This window comes from Centroberyx gerrardi, chromosome 10, assembly GCF_048128805.1.
Source record: "Centroberyx gerrardi isolate f3 chromosome 10, fCenGer3.hap1.cur.20231027, whole genome shotgun sequence".
Taxonomy (NCBI): Eukaryota; Metazoa; Chordata; class Actinopteri; order Beryciformes; family Berycidae; genus Centroberyx; species Centroberyx gerrardi.
Genome location: NC_136006.1, coordinates 10,770,785 through 10,789,467, shown reverse-complemented (window position 1 = coordinate 10,789,467; position 18,683 = coordinate 10,770,785). Strand labels below are relative to the sequence as shown.

The 18,683-nt window shown below is 42.6% G+C and overlaps 1 protein-coding gene across 1 annotated transcript in view; it reads left to right on the top strand.

The window, feature by feature from the left end:
• dnah7 (dynein, axonemal, heavy chain 7) overlaps positions 1-18,683 on the top strand; it is a 92,202-nt gene that overhangs the window by 66,009 nt on the left and 7,510 nt on the right. Inside the window, exons 49-61 of the mRNA XM_071897834.2 lie at positions 782-972; positions 3,329-3,462; positions 3,652-3,987; positions 5,460-5,586; positions 6,230-6,424; positions 9,454-9,546; positions 9,717-9,893; positions 10,125-10,286; positions 11,100-11,300; positions 11,631-11,792; positions 13,219-13,404; positions 14,927-15,064; positions 17,679-17,909. Coding sequence (XP_071753935.2) covers positions 782-972; positions 3,329-3,462; positions 3,652-3,987; positions 5,460-5,586; positions 6,230-6,424; positions 9,454-9,546; positions 9,717-9,893; positions 10,125-10,286; positions 11,100-11,300; positions 11,631-11,792; positions 13,219-13,404; positions 14,927-15,064; positions 17,679-17,909 — 2,333 coding nt within the window. The remainder of the gene's footprint in view (positions 1-781; positions 973-3,328; positions 3,463-3,651; positions 3,988-5,459; positions 5,587-6,229; positions 6,425-9,453; positions 9,547-9,716; positions 9,894-10,124; positions 10,287-11,099; positions 11,301-11,630; positions 11,793-13,218; positions 13,405-14,926; positions 15,065-17,678; positions 17,910-18,683) is intronic.

Below are 18,683 nucleotides of genomic sequence, written 5' to 3'. Positions count from 1 at the left end.
ATTAAGTCAACTGTCTCCAGCTTGTGGTGAGAGACGGTTCATCAGCTGTTATTGCTTATGCATTCTGGTTACCACCTCCAGGCATAATGTCAATTATAGATGGGCTAACGTACTTAACACCAGAAAATCATTATCATACTTAATGTGAAATCACATCCAACGATTCGCAACCCTTTTCACCTCATCACGGTGAACACCTCAGAGGGCCTCTAATGATGATGTCATGGGAATAAAGGATTCACAACTGGTACTGGTAACTCTCTGACTCATTTCACTGATTGCTGCTGATTGTCTCGTTCCACGGGCTTGTGTACATGGAGTTTCCTGGACTGCACTTAGACTTCATTGTTGAAGTGCTAATCACAGGTAGCTGAAAGAGGGTGAGGGGTCAGCTCTTATCTGTCTCGTCCTATCAGTGTATTTCAGGGGGATATAAAGTAATGTACTACACGATATCTAGCTGCGATAGGTGTATCATACTTTAGAACAAAGGATGCATCAATACCACTGACACAAGTTTCGATCTGATCCATTACCTGAACATTATGGGTTAGAGTTAGTCAAAAATGATTGAGATATAATCTATTTTGCTTCATTAGAGAGCTTGAACATCACTCCTTGTGTGAAAAAGATTTTCTGACATGATTGTTGGTATGGGATTTCAGTATTGGGGAGGTTCTCCTAGTCCTACTCCTACGCCACTCACTGTAGTTGAGTTGGGGTGCTCAGTCAACCTTCCATGGCTAGAAAACATTGACAAACTTTGAACGTTGTCTTGCAGTGCTCCTGGAGAACATCGGTGAGGAGCTGGACCCTATCCTGGAGCCTCTGCTGCTGAAACAGACCTTTAAACAGGGCGGTGCCATGTGCATCCGCCTGGGCGACTCCACCATTGAATATGCCCCCGACTTCCGCTTCTACATCACTACCAAGCTACGCAACCCCCACTACCTGCCTGAGACCTCTGTCAAGGTAAGTGGGAAACTACCCCAGAAACCGCTATATCCTTCAATATCCCAATAAACAATTTCGCTTGTGTTTTAAATTGTAAAAACACACATTTTTGCTCTATTTAAATGTTTAAATGTTTACATTTGAAAATGTTGCCATATTGAATGTATTTGAAGACATTATTGTCAGTACTGTATTTGGAAAAGTCAGTAATCATTTTAATCACAGCAATAGAGGTTTGCAGCGGTTTCATTACTGTGTTCCTTACTGGCCCTCTCTCAATTCTTCATTTCTCACCTTGCAACAGTTTGACATGAGGGGTATGACAGTAAGACTATCAGTACTTTAACATCCTGCATCCACGTCAACACCAAAGCCCTTCTAGCTCAACCCCTAATTTTTGTCCTACAGTACCACTGAATTTTTCTGGTTCTTGTTTTGTTTCGTGGCTCAATCTTTAACAACTGCAGATATATTAGTGATGGATATTCGAAGAGACACACAAACAAACCCGGTGAACATAATACATATCTGCGTGCAAAGGATGTAATAAAGTCCCATCACCACCACCACCACTACAACCCCCATCCTCCACCCCCACGCCACTCACACACAAACATTCATAGTCAAAGACAGGCAGACACGTGCACACACACACACACACACATAAGATGAGCATTTGACTTCACCCGGGTTCTTTCTCTCTCTCTCTCTGCCCGTTCTTGGCTGAGCTTGACCGTGTGGTGGGAGCATTTCCTGTCAGTAGCCACTCGCCGCGGCTGTTTGCAGCAGGTGCCAGAGCTGTTCTAATGAGCCTCCCGCACTCCTTCATGCCTCCTCCACCCTCCCCCAGCACGCAGATGGAGCTGGTACCGTTCAATCCCACTGCAGCCGAGGATAGATGTATCTCCCACCAGTGCTGTTGCCAACACAGAAGAGAATGATAGAATGTCGGCTCCAAGGGGAACCAACACAGCTATCTGCACTCCTCTGCCTTTAAAATATTATTTTCATCAGACCTAATAGTTAACCTAGTTTGGTGTGCTATTCCGTAATGATTGTTATTAGATCAGAATGATAGAACTGAGATGCTGTGAGACATTGCAGTGTTATTGAAGTGTGAATATCATGTGGGGCACTGTATTTTCTCTTTCAACAGTGCAGCTCGTAGTTCAGGCTATTATAGGCCATTTTGGAGAGGGAGAGGTTATTACTGTAATAGGCCTGATCAATCAAAATGTGATGCGCTCCATTTGGGATGTGTTTTTTTTTTTTTATTTAAAGTTTGAACTAAATAGCAAAATGGCCCTTGCCCTAAAGAATTATTGCAACCCTTTATACCCAAAGTAGGAGATGATTTTTTTCTGAGCCCTATTTTTACTTGTTGGCTCTCGCTCCAAAGGGTCATACCACTCAGATGACAGCACATTTTTACCCCAGCAACGCATTACTCAATAATGTTCCATTTAAACACAGTGGCCCGTAGTCCACCGATACCAGCTCCTCAATGGAGCACAGTCTCAGAATAAAAAGCTATTCCAAGAAAAGGCGCATTAAAGGAAATTGCATTACAGAGAGGCGAGGGGTTGGAAGGCATTACTGAGGATCACATTTCAAGCATCTATTTGGGGAGCCCTGCTCTTTATGGGCACCTATTAGATAGATTCAACTCATTTTTCACAACTGGCTCAATCCTTTTTTTTCACCCAAGCCTTTTTTTGCCTACAGTACACTTCCATGAGGCTCCCATTATTCCCATTGAGTCCCATTTGAAATACAATACTTTCAATACAAGAGGGCAAGCCCCTAGTAAGCCAGGCCTAAGGAGCTCAAAGGAGGAAGAGAAGCAAGGAAGGAGGGTGTATGTGTGAAAACGCCAAATGGGAGATTTATATGGGCTCCGAGTCTTTACCACCAGCTGAGTGGGCCCGCTGCATCAATAGAAATGGAATTAGGCCCTGGAGAAGTGCACTCGTTTATTAGGGCGGAGAGTAGATACCAGATATAGGCTTTTAACCTCTGGAAAAGTGCAGAGCATGATGACTAAGGCTGTGGTAAAGACACACTCCTTCACTCCCAGTTGCAGCACTTTTCACAGAGAGGAAAAGAGTAAATGCATCCTACCTGTACCTTGCCAAGGCCAGAGTAGTTATTGCCATTGATTGGAGAGGAAGGTAGTGGGGAGTGCAGCATGGAAGCCAAGATTATCAACACTGTACAATAAAGTGCCACACTTTAATTTCTGAGAGCTCGCATACTGGGGGGGGTGGGGCAGGACACACAAACTCACACACATGCACGCAATGGAATGACATTATTATTTTATAATGACTATTTGTGTGTGTGTGTGCGTCCTATCCCTTCCCCTGTGTTGTAGGTGACCCTGTTGAACTTCATGATTACCCCAGAGGGCATGCAGGACCAGCTGCTGGGCATTGTGGTGGCAAGGGAGAGGCCTGACCTGGAAGAGGAGAAACAGGCTCTCATCCTGCAGGGAGCAGAGAACAAAAGGTAATACACACCACTAATTAAAGAGAAAATCAACACTATAATAGGGACTCAGAGAGAGCAGTGAAACAACAGTTTTCTGCCTTATGTGATTTAGTGTTGATTTGCTCTTTAAAGAAGAATGGATGAAATTGTGTCTTTCCTCAGCATGGAAACTGTAGACATGCTAAATCCTTCCTGTGTTTTCGGCAGACAGTTGAAGGAGATCGAGGACAAGATCCTGGAGGTGCTGTCCTCCTCTGAGGGCAACATCCTGGAGGATGAGACGGCCGTCAAGATCCTCTCCTCCTCCAAGGTGCTCGCCAATGAGATCTCTGAGAAGCAGGCCGTCGCAGAGGTAACAGAGGTGAAGATTGACGAGACCCGCATGGGCTACACACCCATCGCCGTGCACTCAGCCATCCTGTTCTTCTCCATTGCCGACCTGGCTAACATTGAGCCCATGTACCAGTACTCCCTCACCTGGTTTATCAACCTCTTCATCAGCTCCATCGACAACTCTGACAAGAGCGATGTCCTGGAGCAGAGGTAAGCAGGCAGGGAAATTAATACCAGCTATCAGCCAAGTACTAGTTATGTTTTTCTGCTCTACCAGCCACAGGCAGGTAATCAGCCATTGTCTGGGGGTTCTTTTCCACTCTAAAAGTCATGTTTGGTTGGTAAACTAGTGAAAGAATTTTGGAATCCATTAGTAATAGATTGTGTGAGTGTTATGTTAAATGTGAATAAATACAGGACTTCTGTTTTTGGGCAGATTTTCACTCCAGGGAATGTTGCTTTGTATGTTTCTCTTAATGGGAATTGGCCTACTGTGTCAATGGCGACTATTGTCACTATTGCTCATCCCAACTTTTGCAGGGAAGGGGGAATGTGTGTGTGTGTGTATGTGTGTGTGTGTGTGTGTGTGTGTGTGTGTGTGTGTGTGTGTGTGTGCATACAGTATGCCCATGTAGGTGCATGCTTGTCTGCATACATCACTGTGTAGCTTGTCTGTATATATTATTGTGTATTTGTGTGCTAGTTGTCTATTCAAAATGCAGTTTCATAATAATGTCTATGATGCCAACTATGATCATGCACCAATCAATAAGGCAGAAGTTGTCATCACTGTCATTTAGGGGAAGTTCCCTACAGTGTATGACACGTGCTTCTTTCAGTAATTTACATGGGCTTCCTCTCACTCAGTGATTTACGCTCACTCACTCACTTGCCCTTAAATGTATTATATCAAGCCTGCCTCACCACAAGGAAATAAGTCTCTGTCTTGTATTGTGACATCCTCGATGATTTGACTTTTGTTTAATGTGTTTTTAAAGTGGTCAAAGTCATAAATCAAATCAAATTCTGTGTATCACTGGAGGCATAAAATCTACTGAAAGTGTTCTGACTAAAGATATAAACATGAATTAGATGTTACTGTCTCAAGTTTGAATTGACTTCCTCACACTAACATTTTATATATTTAATTATTTAAGAAAGGTCAAGCTCCAAGCAGAGACATTAATCATTATGCTGTGATGTGTGTGTATGTGTGTGTGTGTGTGTGTGTGTGTGTGCCTCTGTGAATATTTTTATGCATGTGTGGCTGTGTGTACATCTGTGTTTTGTGTGTGCGTGTGTGTGTGTGTGTACGTACACGCTTGGGTGCTTGTGTGTGTTTGAGCCTGGGTTCCCATGGATCACAGGATTTCTGCAATATCATGGAATTTCATCAGTTTTCTGGCAAACTCATGGAAGTTTTGAAAATGGGCCACATTTTAAAAGTTAAATCTTATTCATAGATGAAGTTATTTATTTATTTTTTCATGTTAATTACATTAGTGGCTAGTGGTTATTTAAGAAAGGTCAAGCTCCAAGCAGAGACATGAATCATGTGCGTGTATCTGTGCACGCGTGTGTGTATATGTGTATACGTGTGTGGGTGCATGTGCATTTGTGTGTGTGTGTGTGTGTGTGTGTGTGTGTGTGTGTGTGCGTGCTTGGATGTGTATCTTCCTCAGACTGCAGATCCTGAGAGACCACTTCACCTACTCGCTCTATGTCAATGTGTGCCGCTCACTGTTTGAGAAGGATAAGCTGCTCTTTTCCTTCTGCCTCAATGTCAATCTGCTCATGCACAACAAGCTGGTAGGAACACACATAAACACACAAACACACAGTCACAACATGCAAACACGGCTCTAAATTGCAACCAAATTGGTCCCATATTGGCTTATCTTTCTACCGTAGTTAGTCATGCCGTACCATTCACCTTGACAACGTATCTCAAACGTACCTCAATGTATCTCTGTCATGCGAACTTAAGATAGTTCAGTAACAAATGCCTAGTCAATGAAAAGATGAAGCAGTCTATAGCTGAGTACTTTAAAAATAAAGATGAGGAGAAGGGAGGAGACAGAGAAGAGTGGTGCTGATGATGCTGAGGAGGAAGGCAGGGAGCAGGTGCTGTCGCTAAGATGACAGCAGAAAAGATTTATATCTAAATTTAAAAAATAGTGTGACCAAATCATATGCTGGTGCCACCATCTGACAAAGTTGGTAGCGCTAGTGCCACCAATGGAAAAGTTTTCCAGAACGTGCCCTCTATATCTTAGTGCTTTACATCTTATTTTCTTTACATCTTATATCTTTAACTCGCATACAACCCATCCATCAAACTCATCCAAAAATTATCTTTAAAATGTAAACACTTCAATCATCAAATTTTTTCAACAACCCAAAAGACCCACATTTTGAATTGTTTGACCTTTGCCCTTTGCTCCCCGGCCAGGTGGATGAGGGGGAGTGGCGCTTCCTGCTGACAGGCGGTGTGGGTCTGGACAACCCCCATTCCAATCCCTGCACCTGGCTCCCCAAGAAGTCCTGGGACGAGATCTGCCGCCTGGATGAGATGGAGCATTTCAAAGGTCTGCGTCGTGACATGGCCCGCCTCAAAGATGAGTGGAAAAAGGTCTACGACAGTCCTGTGAGTGTCCACCGGCTGACTGGCTGGTCTGGGTGGGGCTCCAACATGGGTGGGTGTGTCTGTGGGTGATGTATCTGTTTCTGTGTTAGTGAAGACAAGGGAAAGGAAAACTTCTGGAATACTCTGTTTTGGTTGTTCTCTGTCCATCTTCTCTTTCAAAAGGATGAGGAGGTTGGGTGCTTGGTACCAGAGAGTAGAGCAGAGGGGTTAAGGCTCACATCTGTGAAATCATCTTGCATAGAAAGTACGCCATTAAAAAAAAACAATCTAAAAAATACAAAATTAGTCAGTATGCACATTAACGTGAGGATTTTGAACATGACTGGTGTCTCTCACTATAGCAAGTGCAAATGTATTGACTTACAGCTAAAAAAAAGTGGTTTTGGTGCACTGTTCTTGCGGTGTTGTGTTGGGGAGGCAGCACCAAGGTGGGGTAGGCAGGCAGGACTAGAGAGGAGGAGCAGAGAGGAGGATGAGGTCTTCACTGACGTCCATCCTAGACAACACCTTCCACTCCATCTATGGTGATCTGAAGTAGCTGCAGAGCACCTTCAGCCACCGCTTCATCCTCTCTTAGGTGCTCTTTTGTCCCAACAGCCATCAAATGTGTAATGCTTCCTCTTCAAACAGCCACATCGGAGGGTGCTGAACCAGGGTGTCTGCACTGGCCGTACATACTATCCTGGAAAACTTTTTGCATTCCCATGCACCGCACTAATCTATTCAATATTTGCTTGAACTGTTCTAGTCTGCACATTTATATGAATTGGTTCATAGGCTCTTTTTACCCATGCTACCTCCATTCATAAATAGGTCTATGTTCTGACTATGATAGTGACAATGAGAACAGACAATAATAATAATACTACTACTACTAATGATTATTGATGCTAATGATTATAATATATCATCAGTTAATGTTTTATTATTATCATCATCATATAACAAACAATAAGGTTCTAGTGTTTAAATTGTTAGTTGCATACAGTATGTTCTTATGACCCTCTTTTGCTATAATCTTATTTATATTCTGTTAATCTTTACTGTATCTTGTTGCTATTTGCTGATGCAACGGCCCAATTTACCCACAAGGATCATTAAAGTTTCAATTTTATGTGTGAATGCATAGGTGAGAAAGGGAAAGAAGAAGAGAAGATAGAGTGCAATAGAGAAATAGTTTAGGCAGTCTAACAGCCTGACTGGCTGTCACGCATAGGTGACAACACACGCCATCTTTGAATTACAAACAATGGAATCAGACATTGCACTTTTATCTAATTAAATCTAGTTTGTTCCAGTTGTGCAAGTCACATCTATTCAATATAGATGCAAGAACAGCTGTTCAATCAAGGACACACAGACATGCTTGTGCACTTGCTGCGTGCTTGCACAGACACACACACACACACACACACACACACACACACACCATCTTTGAATTACAATCAACAGAATCTGACATAACACTTTTATCTAATTAAATCTAGTTTGTTCCAGTTGCACAATTCACATCTATTCAATCTTGATGCAAGAACAGCTGTTCAATCAAGCACACAGGCACTCAGACTCACGCATGCACACACACCCATGCACACGCAGAGAATCCCCAGGAGACCTTAAATAGGTGTATCCGTCTCAAAGCACCTGCCAACACACATAGCCAGAAGTCTCTCGACAAACAGCCTGGGGGAAATAATTCCAAAAAGTTCCCGGCATTATCACTCACTTCCCCCAGCACACTTGTGCCACAAATTAACCAAACATATTGCTCTGCCCCAGTACCCAGTGGCTCTTACTCTATGTCTCTCCCCCTCATTCTCCCTCTCCCTTTCCTCCCTTCTCTCTCTCTTGTTCCCTCCTCCCTTCTTTCTGGCTCTCTCCCTCTCTCTCCCCTTTGTCTTTTTCCTCTCCTTCCTCCGCCTCTCTCTTTCTCTGTCTCCCTCTTACATTTTTCTTTCTCTTCCCCATACACATCACAGATTGCCTCTCTTATCGCTTAATTACGTTGCTTAATCTTGCTACAGGTCAATAAAATGCTATACCCCCCCCACACACACACACGCCCGACCCCCCCCTCTCAAAAAAACAAGTTTGATGCCAAGGCACTTCCATTATATCGGAGAGTAACCTGATTATGGCGTGGCACAGGCCGATCCCCTCCAGGCGGCTCCCTGCCTGATGAATGAAAATGACTGTGAATTCCCTCATTACAAACAACATTAAAAGATGGCATTTATTCATCTGTGTGGCTCGGCTGACCTCCTTATCTGGGTTGCTTGTTTGTATCGTTAGGCCACTTAAACGTTGGTATTGGAATGTAGTTATTGGCTTGATGTGATAGATAACGGTGAGTTAGTGAAAGAAGGTGGGGGCTGCAAGGGAGATTACATTTTTTCTAGCAAAAGTCTGGTAAATGTTTGGCTTTTTTACTTGTTTATTTGGGTAAATGTCAAAGAAACATCGAGTGCATTTACACATCAATATTCCGTATATGAGCCTTATCCCAGCTAAGACCTTAGTTGGGATATGCCGTTTACATGGAATGATCAGTAAATATTTTTGCTCATATACCTGTATACATGGGGATAGTACTATAAACTATAGACCTTCTATAGTTTTCCTGCTGTGTTCATTAGTGCCGCATTATTTTGATGCTTGTGACTCCATGGAAACGGCACTTGTGCTGTACGCTAAAAAACCATGTGGCCAAACCCAACAATAAGAGTGTGGTGTTTACATGCCAAAATATAGTGATTCATAACGGCATATCCCAGCTAGCTTATTCAGGTTTTTCATAGTCAGGATACGGGCTCATTGTAAATGGGATATGGCATTTACATGAGCCAAATCAATAAACAGAATATTTGATTATTCTGAATATAAACTGAATATTAATGTGCATGTAAACATACTCACTGTCAAGAGATACTATGGGATGAACATCTCTACAGTCTGGAGTTTGTAGTACTTCCTCTGGATGTATGTAATGATTTGATGGGTTGTCTGTCATGCGTGCGTTGTGTCTCCAGAGCCCCCACCAGACTCCCTTCCCTGATGAGTGGCAGGAGAAGCTGGGCCAGTTTCAGAAGATGCTGGTGATTCGTTGTCTCAGACCAGACAAGGTCAGTTCACATCACTGTGCTCTTAAAAATGTTAGGATATTATTAGTAGGATATTGAGCTGCACTCGTTCCGTCTCAAGGCTGAAAAATTAATCAAGGGAGACAAATCAGGGCTACTTTGCCATACACTCTGAATATATCCAACTCATCCACTCTCCTTTTGTCCACCAGGTCATTCCCATGGTGCAGGAGTTTGTGTCCGACAGCTTGGGCCGCCCCTTCGTTGAGGCTCCGCCTTTCAACCTGGGCAAAGCCTTTGTGGATAGCCACTGCTGTGCCGCCCTCATCTTCATCCTCTCCCCTGGTTCAGACCCCATGGCTGCCTTGCTCAAGTTCGGAGATGAAAAGGTATGGAGACATCTGAGAAGTTTTAACAGCTTTGAATCCCACTGTGTCTACAAACTGAACATGAAAGAAGAAATTGAATCCTCAAGATTTCAAGGCTAAAAAAAGAAACAAACAAAGATTTCCAAGACTCCCACCCAGGTCTTGAAAGTATGGAATTTATTTTATTTGAACCCTTTCCTGGTCAACATACAACTACATATGTGTATGTGCATGTACGTTTTTATCCCTCAGGGCTTTAGTGGTAACAAGCTGACCTCCCTCTCTCTGGGCCAAGGCCAGGGGCCTATCGCCATGAACATGATTGAGACAGGCATTAAGGAGGGGACATGGGTGGTCCTGCAGAACTGCCACTTGGCCACTTCCTGGATGTCCACACTGGAGAGAGTCTGTGAGGTCAGAGCACTAACAGAAAGAGAAAAATACACACATGTACCTTGGAATAATGTTTGTTGCAGTACTGTTCTAAGCGAACTTGTCTTCCAGGCACTCACATGAATGAAGTGGGGCGGTGAAGATGAAAATAACAAAAGACAAAGGATATTTGTATTGTTTTGTATGGGGACCGTCACTAGCCCGTCCCTGGGGATGTTTATGAAACGTGAACATCAATAATAGTCATCATTTGCAGGATGGTTCTGACATTTCATCTCAAAATATCAAGGCGGGATGGCATGTAACTGACATGTGATCACTTTGAAGCCATCTGTTGTTGTGTTTCTGTCCTACAATTACAGCAATGGGACATCAGTTGTTTGAAAGTGAAATTGACATAATTGTGTTTCAGCCTTGTTGTTGTGATGTCAGTGTCAGAATCACCCTGATGTAGTGTTTCCGCCACTCAGTAAGGTGTCCGATATAATGTTGCACATAGTCTTTTGAATTAACACTCTAGATTAAGGTTTATAAACTTACACTTTATAAAAATATATTTATTAATCATCAATAACCATTGATGAAACCACCATGACACCTTGTTTATTTTGCACCAGTGTACTGTACAGCAAACTAGATAAACCTGTGACCTCTACCATGTTACCACTCTTTCTTTGTGATCAGTCCAACTCCCATCCGTCTCTTTGCCCCCAACTTGCTCCTCACAACTCCCCAGCCTTTTCTCTCATCAGATGGGAACAGTGCTACATTGCTTCCAATACATTACTTTCAGGAGACGTAAACCCATTACTTGCTCCTTGTGGCTCTGAGCAGGAGCTGAACCCTGACACTACCCACCCAGACTTCAGGCTGTGGCTGACCAGCTACCCGTCTCCCACCTTCCCCGTGGCTGTGCTCCAGAATGGGGTCAAGATGACCAACGAGGCCCCGAAGGGCCTCCGAGCCAACATCGCACGCTCCTTCCAAATGGACCCCATCTCTGACCCTGAGTTTTTTGGCAGCTGCAGCAAGTCGGTCAGTGTGTGTGTATGTGTAGGTGGGTAGGTGTATGCGGTTTGGGCTCATATGTGGACTGAGGTGTGCCTGCCTGCTGTACAACCTCGTACTCTTTAGGAGTGGAATATAGGTGTGTTTGTACTTATTCGACATACCTATCATGCCTACACCACTGGGCGTCTTCTGTTTCTTCGTGTGTATTTTCACCCCCACTGTGCATTTCAAAGTGTGTTTGGTTTTGCCCGTGGAAGGAAGAAATGTCCACCACTATTTTTCCTATGCTGTACCTTCCCTCTGTGCTTCGATTACCAGGTTGTTTGTGTGTGTGTGTGTATATCCACTCCTCAGGCTGTGTTCAAGAAGCTGCTATATGGCCTGTGTTTCTTCCATGCTCTCACCCAAGAGAGGAGGAAGTTTGGACCTTTGGGCTGGAACATCCCCTACGAGTTCAATGAGACTGACCTCCGTATCTCTGTGCAGCAGCTACACATGTTCCTCGAACAGTACCAGGTGGGGATGCTAGGGATGCACTAAATAATGGTATTCTTATTGGATATCCTTTTTAATTATTACTTTTACATTTTGCTTTTAATTAATGACTGTGCTGTATTGTATTAATTGAAAAAAAACACTTGGAAGCACTGGAAAGCACTTTGTAATTATATTGGGGCTAAAACTGGGTATCCAATACAGGGTGGGAAATTGACACCCAGCACAAGCCAAATTCTGGTAAATGTAGTTTCCAGCTGGTAAGTTTGTCTCGTCTACAATTTGGCAGATAACCAGCCATCATTTAGAGGTCCTAAAAATCTATTTGGATGGTAAAAAAGTAGATGGTGTGGTGATAATTTGGGATTTTTTGTGTCCTGTGGACAAAACGGTAGATTCCTGCCTTGTATACCATGGTAAAATACCTCTGTGTGTAGCATGTGTAGGAAGCAAGTTGATTTTTGCCTTTTTCACATACAGAAAGAAGTTGGATCTCTCTAATGGGCAAAAGTGGATTGTACCGCATTCATTTTTGTCAGTTGACCTAAAAGCTAATGGTCGAAGTTATTCAGTAAAAGTAATTGATCAGACCAATATCATTATCGCCTAGGAAATAAAGTTTGATGGTCGGCAACAGTTTTGAAAAGGATGATGCCAATTTTGACATACATTGCTGCGTTGTAGCTTCACACAGACACAGATACTTCACATACTAAACTTTACTTACATAGTACATACACATCATACATTCGTCAAACCACATAAACAGACACATGTATAGTATGAGCATGTACTTGCTGTAGGTTACGCGTGCAAATGCAGCATTCTCTGATACTTTACATAGTGTACATAGAGTATCTTTTTCTTGCACACAAACACACACACAAACACACACACAACATCCACTCTGTATATTGAACATCTAAGCCCATAACATACATTCTGACATTTACAAGTGGTTCCCTCTTCACTCAGGTGTCCTTTTCATCAGTCATATTCAAATTCCCTCTTGACATTTTTCCAACCACAGAAAGTGCTCCAACCCTCCACCACCCCCGATCCCTCTGCTGCAGCTCCAAAACAAAGTGGCAGAAAAACCCATCAAGAGTATCTTTTTTGAATTCACTGACATTTTCCTGTGTCTCTTGCTGAATTTGCAAGTGAAATCCCACCCCCCAGAAAATGCCATGTGCACACCCCCACCCCCGCCGCCCACCAGTACATCCTTCATCCTCCTCCTTCATATATTCTCCAAGTGCTGAAGTGAATTTCAGCAAATGTTGTTATTGAAAAAGGCACACACAACTCAAAGAATCACACACATTGAGATCCAGCACACGTTAGACAAAGTTCACTTCCTTCTCTCAGAATACTTGAGAGGCAGGTCTCAATATGATCCCCAAACACAGGGTCTCCATGATGAATGCATGATTTCCTGCCCCTACAGGAAGTGCCCTTTGATGCCCTCCGCTACATGACTGGCGAATGTAACTATGGAGGGCGCGTGACAGATGACTGGGACAGACGGACGCTGCGCACCATCCTCTCCATCTTCTACACCGCCCCAATCATCGAGGACCCTGACTACAAGTTTGACCCCAGCGGGCTCTACTATGCACCAGCCGAGGGCGACGTAAGAATGCAGGAACTCAGTTACAAAAATATTCTTTGGCTTTAACCTACATACCATCGTACCATAATTTCAAGGAATATGATTAAAAAAGCTCATATCTATAGCATTCATACTTTGTAAAGTGATGAAGTGGATTTGGTTGTAAGCACAATAATTTGTGCGTAGGATATTTACAAATCAGGCCCACTGCCCTTACTCCATTACCAGGCTACAGGGTCGTTCACCTAGAGAAGGGCCTCAGAGAAACCTATATGTAAAGTTATTTTTTTTATTTGAGATAATTTGACGTTTTTGAGATGTGGAACAAGCAGCACAGACTTTGCCTGTTCGTTTTTGCTTATATATGCATTGTTCATACCTTGGCAGTCATTATAAGCCGAGTGACAATTTTGAACACAGCAGTTATGGTGTCCTGAAATAAAAAAATAAAGAATGGCAAAGTTGAGACATCGATCCAATGCAGATTTAAAATTCTCTTGCAAAGCTGAATTTCACCTATCACTTTTGAGATAAGTCAATTAGGATTTTATGATGTAGTGTGGCTGCTCAATTAGATTTCTCTTATTCTTGTTACTGGTGTTAAATTTAATGTAAATTAATGAAACAAGAGAAAAGAGCGAACCACCCTCTGTGTTAATGGCCGGGCAAGCATTAAGCGCTGTTCATATGATTTGATCGTCATCTATGCAGAAACATGTCCGTTGTTCACATGTGGTGGGGGTTCTGACACATTGCCTCTTGTCACTCATAATGACCGATTAACAGAGATAATGTACTGTGAAAGAGACCCACTCAAACTGAAAATGTCATAAGTTTTCCACATCTCCCAATCATACACTGTGCTTTAATGTAGCTTTGACAAGCTGCATACAGTGTATGCAGCTGCATACGGGTGGTGATATTGAGGTACCAAGGCAAATTTTGGTGGATGCTTCCACCAACAAATAATGAAGTAAGATACAGGTTCAAAAACCTATTTCAATATTTTCTGACAATGGGGTTTTCCTGTAATTCAAACAGTAGAACTGAAGAAACTCTTTTCCACTGAGTTACTCAAAAGCTGCTCTGTGTACCACCTTAAGAGTGAAAGAAAACTTAAGAAACTCACTTTGATGTGTTTTTTTTAAGACTAAGTATATTAAATGACTCACAGTTGCTTAGCACTTTCTTTGAGCTACCTTTAAAAAGTCATTAGGAGATAAAATGTGTGTAACAAGGCACAGTGGGCCACCACCATCAGTGCGGTTTGATATATTTGTGAACACAAGTGCAATCTACGGTATGCTCCATTTTATTTGGCATTTTCTCCCCCAATGCCGCAACCCCCCCCCCAACCACATCTTTTATTCATGAACTCACATTTACAAAGTCATTATTATAAATGTCAGCAATCTAAGGAGTCGACTTGTTTTTCAATGAGCGTTATTACTCGGGATGTTTCCTGGTGTTGCATTAAAAATTGTCCTCATGCCCACCCACCCCCCACCCCCCACCCCCCTCTGTTTTTGCCTCCCCCTTGCAGTACAACAGCTACATAGAATACACCAAGTTGCTGCCACTCAACCCGTCACCAGAGATTTTCGGCATGAACGCCAACGCAGATATCACCAAGGATCAAGCTGAGACACAACTACTGGTCGACAGCATCTTGCTCACACAGGTAAACATCCGGCTAGCCAAGGCCTGCACAGCAACCTGGAGCTGGAACACACCAAATGCCACATTGATTAGCACACATACACGTGTATTTTTTTATGTACATATACCTTTCCAGAAAGCAGACATACATAGTGAGGAATGCTTTGAGGACTAAGCTATTACTTATAATATTCTCACATGGGCCATTGCAGTCATCAAATACAAAGCCTCTAAGATTTGGGTACAGGTATGATCATGTATTAATCTCTACCATTCTCTATAGCACTGACAGTGATACATTATCGTGAGAACTAGTAGCCATTTTGAATAGCTGAGTGTCATTACTTCCCTTATCAACACTGTACACCAGCTGCTCCATCGGTGCCATTCCACTGACATGGTACCAAACCACTCAAACAATAACAGGAATGCGATCCAAAAAGAAGTGACCTGGAGATGCATGACCAGAGAACCTGAATTCTAGGTGAAAAAGCATCCTGGGCAAAGTGGCATTGCGGCCTGGCAGGGGAACAGCTGAAACAGGAAAAGTTAGATCTGCAGTGACTTTCAATGCCAGGAGCCCTGGGACGCCCCCCAAATCAACGTACCTCCTATTGGCCAATGTCCCAGATAGTCAATGGGACATGTCATTAATTCGCTTGGTAGATTTTCAAATGGCATGCATTTGCAAACACACAATGATACTCTCACAAATGCAACACACACATGCACACACACACACACACACACTCTCTCTCACTCTCTCTCTCTCTCTCTCTCTCTCTCTGGCACACACACACACACACACTGTAGTACACACATAGCACTGAAACACATTTATATAAACACTTGAATACAAATTCACACATGCACACAAACACACACAGCATCCTCAGTGTCCTCACACATCCTTCCCTTAGGTCTCCAACCTGTTTTATCAGTATCCTTGCCAGCCTTTAATATTTGATTTCCTTCCATTAAAATGTACCATGCAACATTAATTAGAAAGAAAAAGAAAATCTAACGAATATTTCAGTTGTTTGTAGAGAGATGTCTGAAAGAAAAAAAAATAACTCTGTCATTGTAGGTTGTCTTTCTTTGACACTGCAAAGACACACAGTATGACTCAGAGTAGCTTTGGAGGAGTCCTGTGATCCGAGCTCATTAAATCTCAGTTCTTTAAAGTTAGACCAGGTTAGCTTGCTGAAGATTACATCTTACCACTACCGGTGCCACGCATCGCTTACTGCAAAAGAAATTAAAAATCTAACAGACTCCACATCAAAACCTACTCGAAGATGACAGAAGTGCAGCCTCTCCTGCAAAGGGCAAAAGGGATATTTATTTATCTATCCATTTATTTATTTTAAGATACAGAGTAGAGCTTCTCACTTGGCAGAAAGTTGCAAGCAGCCAAAAGTTTAACTTGTCTGAATTCCCGGGGGAATAGAAGTTGAAATTTAATAAGCGCAACTGTTGTAGGAGCAGACCAGGGTGTGCACACATAAACATGCTGTAACTCTCTGCTTCACATAGCCTCCTAAACCCACAGACTCAGTCTCTTTCATCTACCAGTATATGTATACCATCTCAGACACCAAAAGCACATTTAGATGGATACAGACCTCAGATGCTACAAACAAATGAAAAATATCTCCAGGGCCATCGCCACTTAGACTTCACAAGTTAAAATTAGAGCTCAACGGAGCCTGGCATTCACACACACACACAGCGCTCACCAAGATTAATAATGGCTTCAGTCATGTGTGAACTTTATTAGCATCTAATACAGTCCCATCAGTCTCAATGACCGATAAACAGGGAGACGCTTCAAATGGAATGAAACAGCTATTTGTCATTCCCCTACTGTAACCCCATTGCCATTAGCCAATGATTATCCATTACCGTTGGCTTGTGACTGAGCATCAAGTAGGTAAATACTGCAAGTTGGATGGAGGGTAAATGGGAAGAATCACAGATTAGAATGAATGATTATCAGAGTCCCAGGAATTGTTATTATGTTTGTCTCAGATTCATGTGAGAGGAATAGGGGAAAAGTGTGTGAGGCTTGCTCACCATGGTTACCATCTCATGGTTTTATTGTGCATGTGAGGGCGCGCACGTGTGTGTGTGGGTGTGCTCAGAGGGAGAGCTTAAAGTAAGTACAAGCTCAGGACCTCTTCATCAGAGTGTTATAGTGGTAGCTGTAGACTAGGCTGTGAAAGCTCTACGGGTTGAGAAAGGAAAGGTACAATTAAGCCGAAACTGATTTGACTGTGGTATTCCAAGTAATTTCAAGAAAGGTCTAAAAACTTGAACTTTTAAATGTCAATCTGATCTGACAAAAATTATGAAAAATATGCAAAGGTAATTTACAAAGACTAAGTGAAAGATAAAGGCTGGAAACTTTAAGTCTTTTCCAGGAGCTAAGTGAAAGCCTCTTAATATGAGGGTATTTTCAGAGATAAAATGGCACCAGTGGAAAAGGGTCTTAAAAAAGAAGAGAATAGATTATCTGACAAGTCAAAGACAGCAAAAGATAATTTCCAAAAAACTATGAATTGTCAAACCAATCTGAACCACAATTGCTGCCACCCCTTCTCATCCATCTTCTCTCGCTCTCTGTCTCTGATCAGTCCCGTTCTTCAGGCGGAGACGCCAAATCCTCCGATGACATGGTCTTTGATGTGGCAGCTGACATCCTGAGCAAGCTGCCTGCAGACTTTGACTTGGAGGCAGCGATGCGGCGCTTTCCCACCAGCTACAATCAGAGCATGAACACGGTGCTGGTGCAGGAGATGGGCCGCTTCAACAACCTGCTGCGGACCATCCGAGATTCTTGTGTCAACATTCAGAAGGCCATAAAGGTACACAAGAGGAGTTCGCACAGAGAAGGGGAATGTGAAAGAAAATTGCTATTACATTATTACATTTCCATTCAGTGAAGCCAGAAAAAAACATTTTTGCTGAATGTAAAAGTAAGAGGTGACAGGAAAAGATAGTAGAGAAATTGGATAACATGCAACAAAGGAGCTGGACTCAATCTCACTGTGTTTCAAGTACATGGTACACTGTCGGCATTTGCTTTTCTGTGACAAAAGTGTAACACCCAAATCCAGAATAAATGACATTCTAAGAAGCTCTATTTGCAAATCACTCCAATAGTGTTTCCCCTAGAATTCACTGCAGCAGCAAGGGTTGGGAGTAGTTGAGATTCTGGGCTCGCTCCTGATGCTATTTCCAGGATACTTATTGTTTGGATACTTATAGCATGATATATGGCCTAATGCACTATAAATGCCCTAAATTGGTTTGTTTTGTGTAAACAGTAAGGCCAAATGATGAATTTTCATTGATTTTACATTTTCTCAGCAGTGGAGGCCCACCTCTGCTGAATGATTATAGGAGGAAAATATCCTCAGAGATTAGATAAGCATTCAACACCACACTCCAAATGGCTTTTGTAGGCAGAAACCAACAAAGCACCAGTCCAACAGCATAATTTTCTATTAGTTGAACCAGGTTTCCTTAACAGGTTTTGAAAGAAAGGAAACATATTGAAAATGACTTTGACAATTTTACTTAAAAAGTAAAATAGTTATCAACCAATAATCATGAAAGTTTGAGGAAAAGTCTGGAAA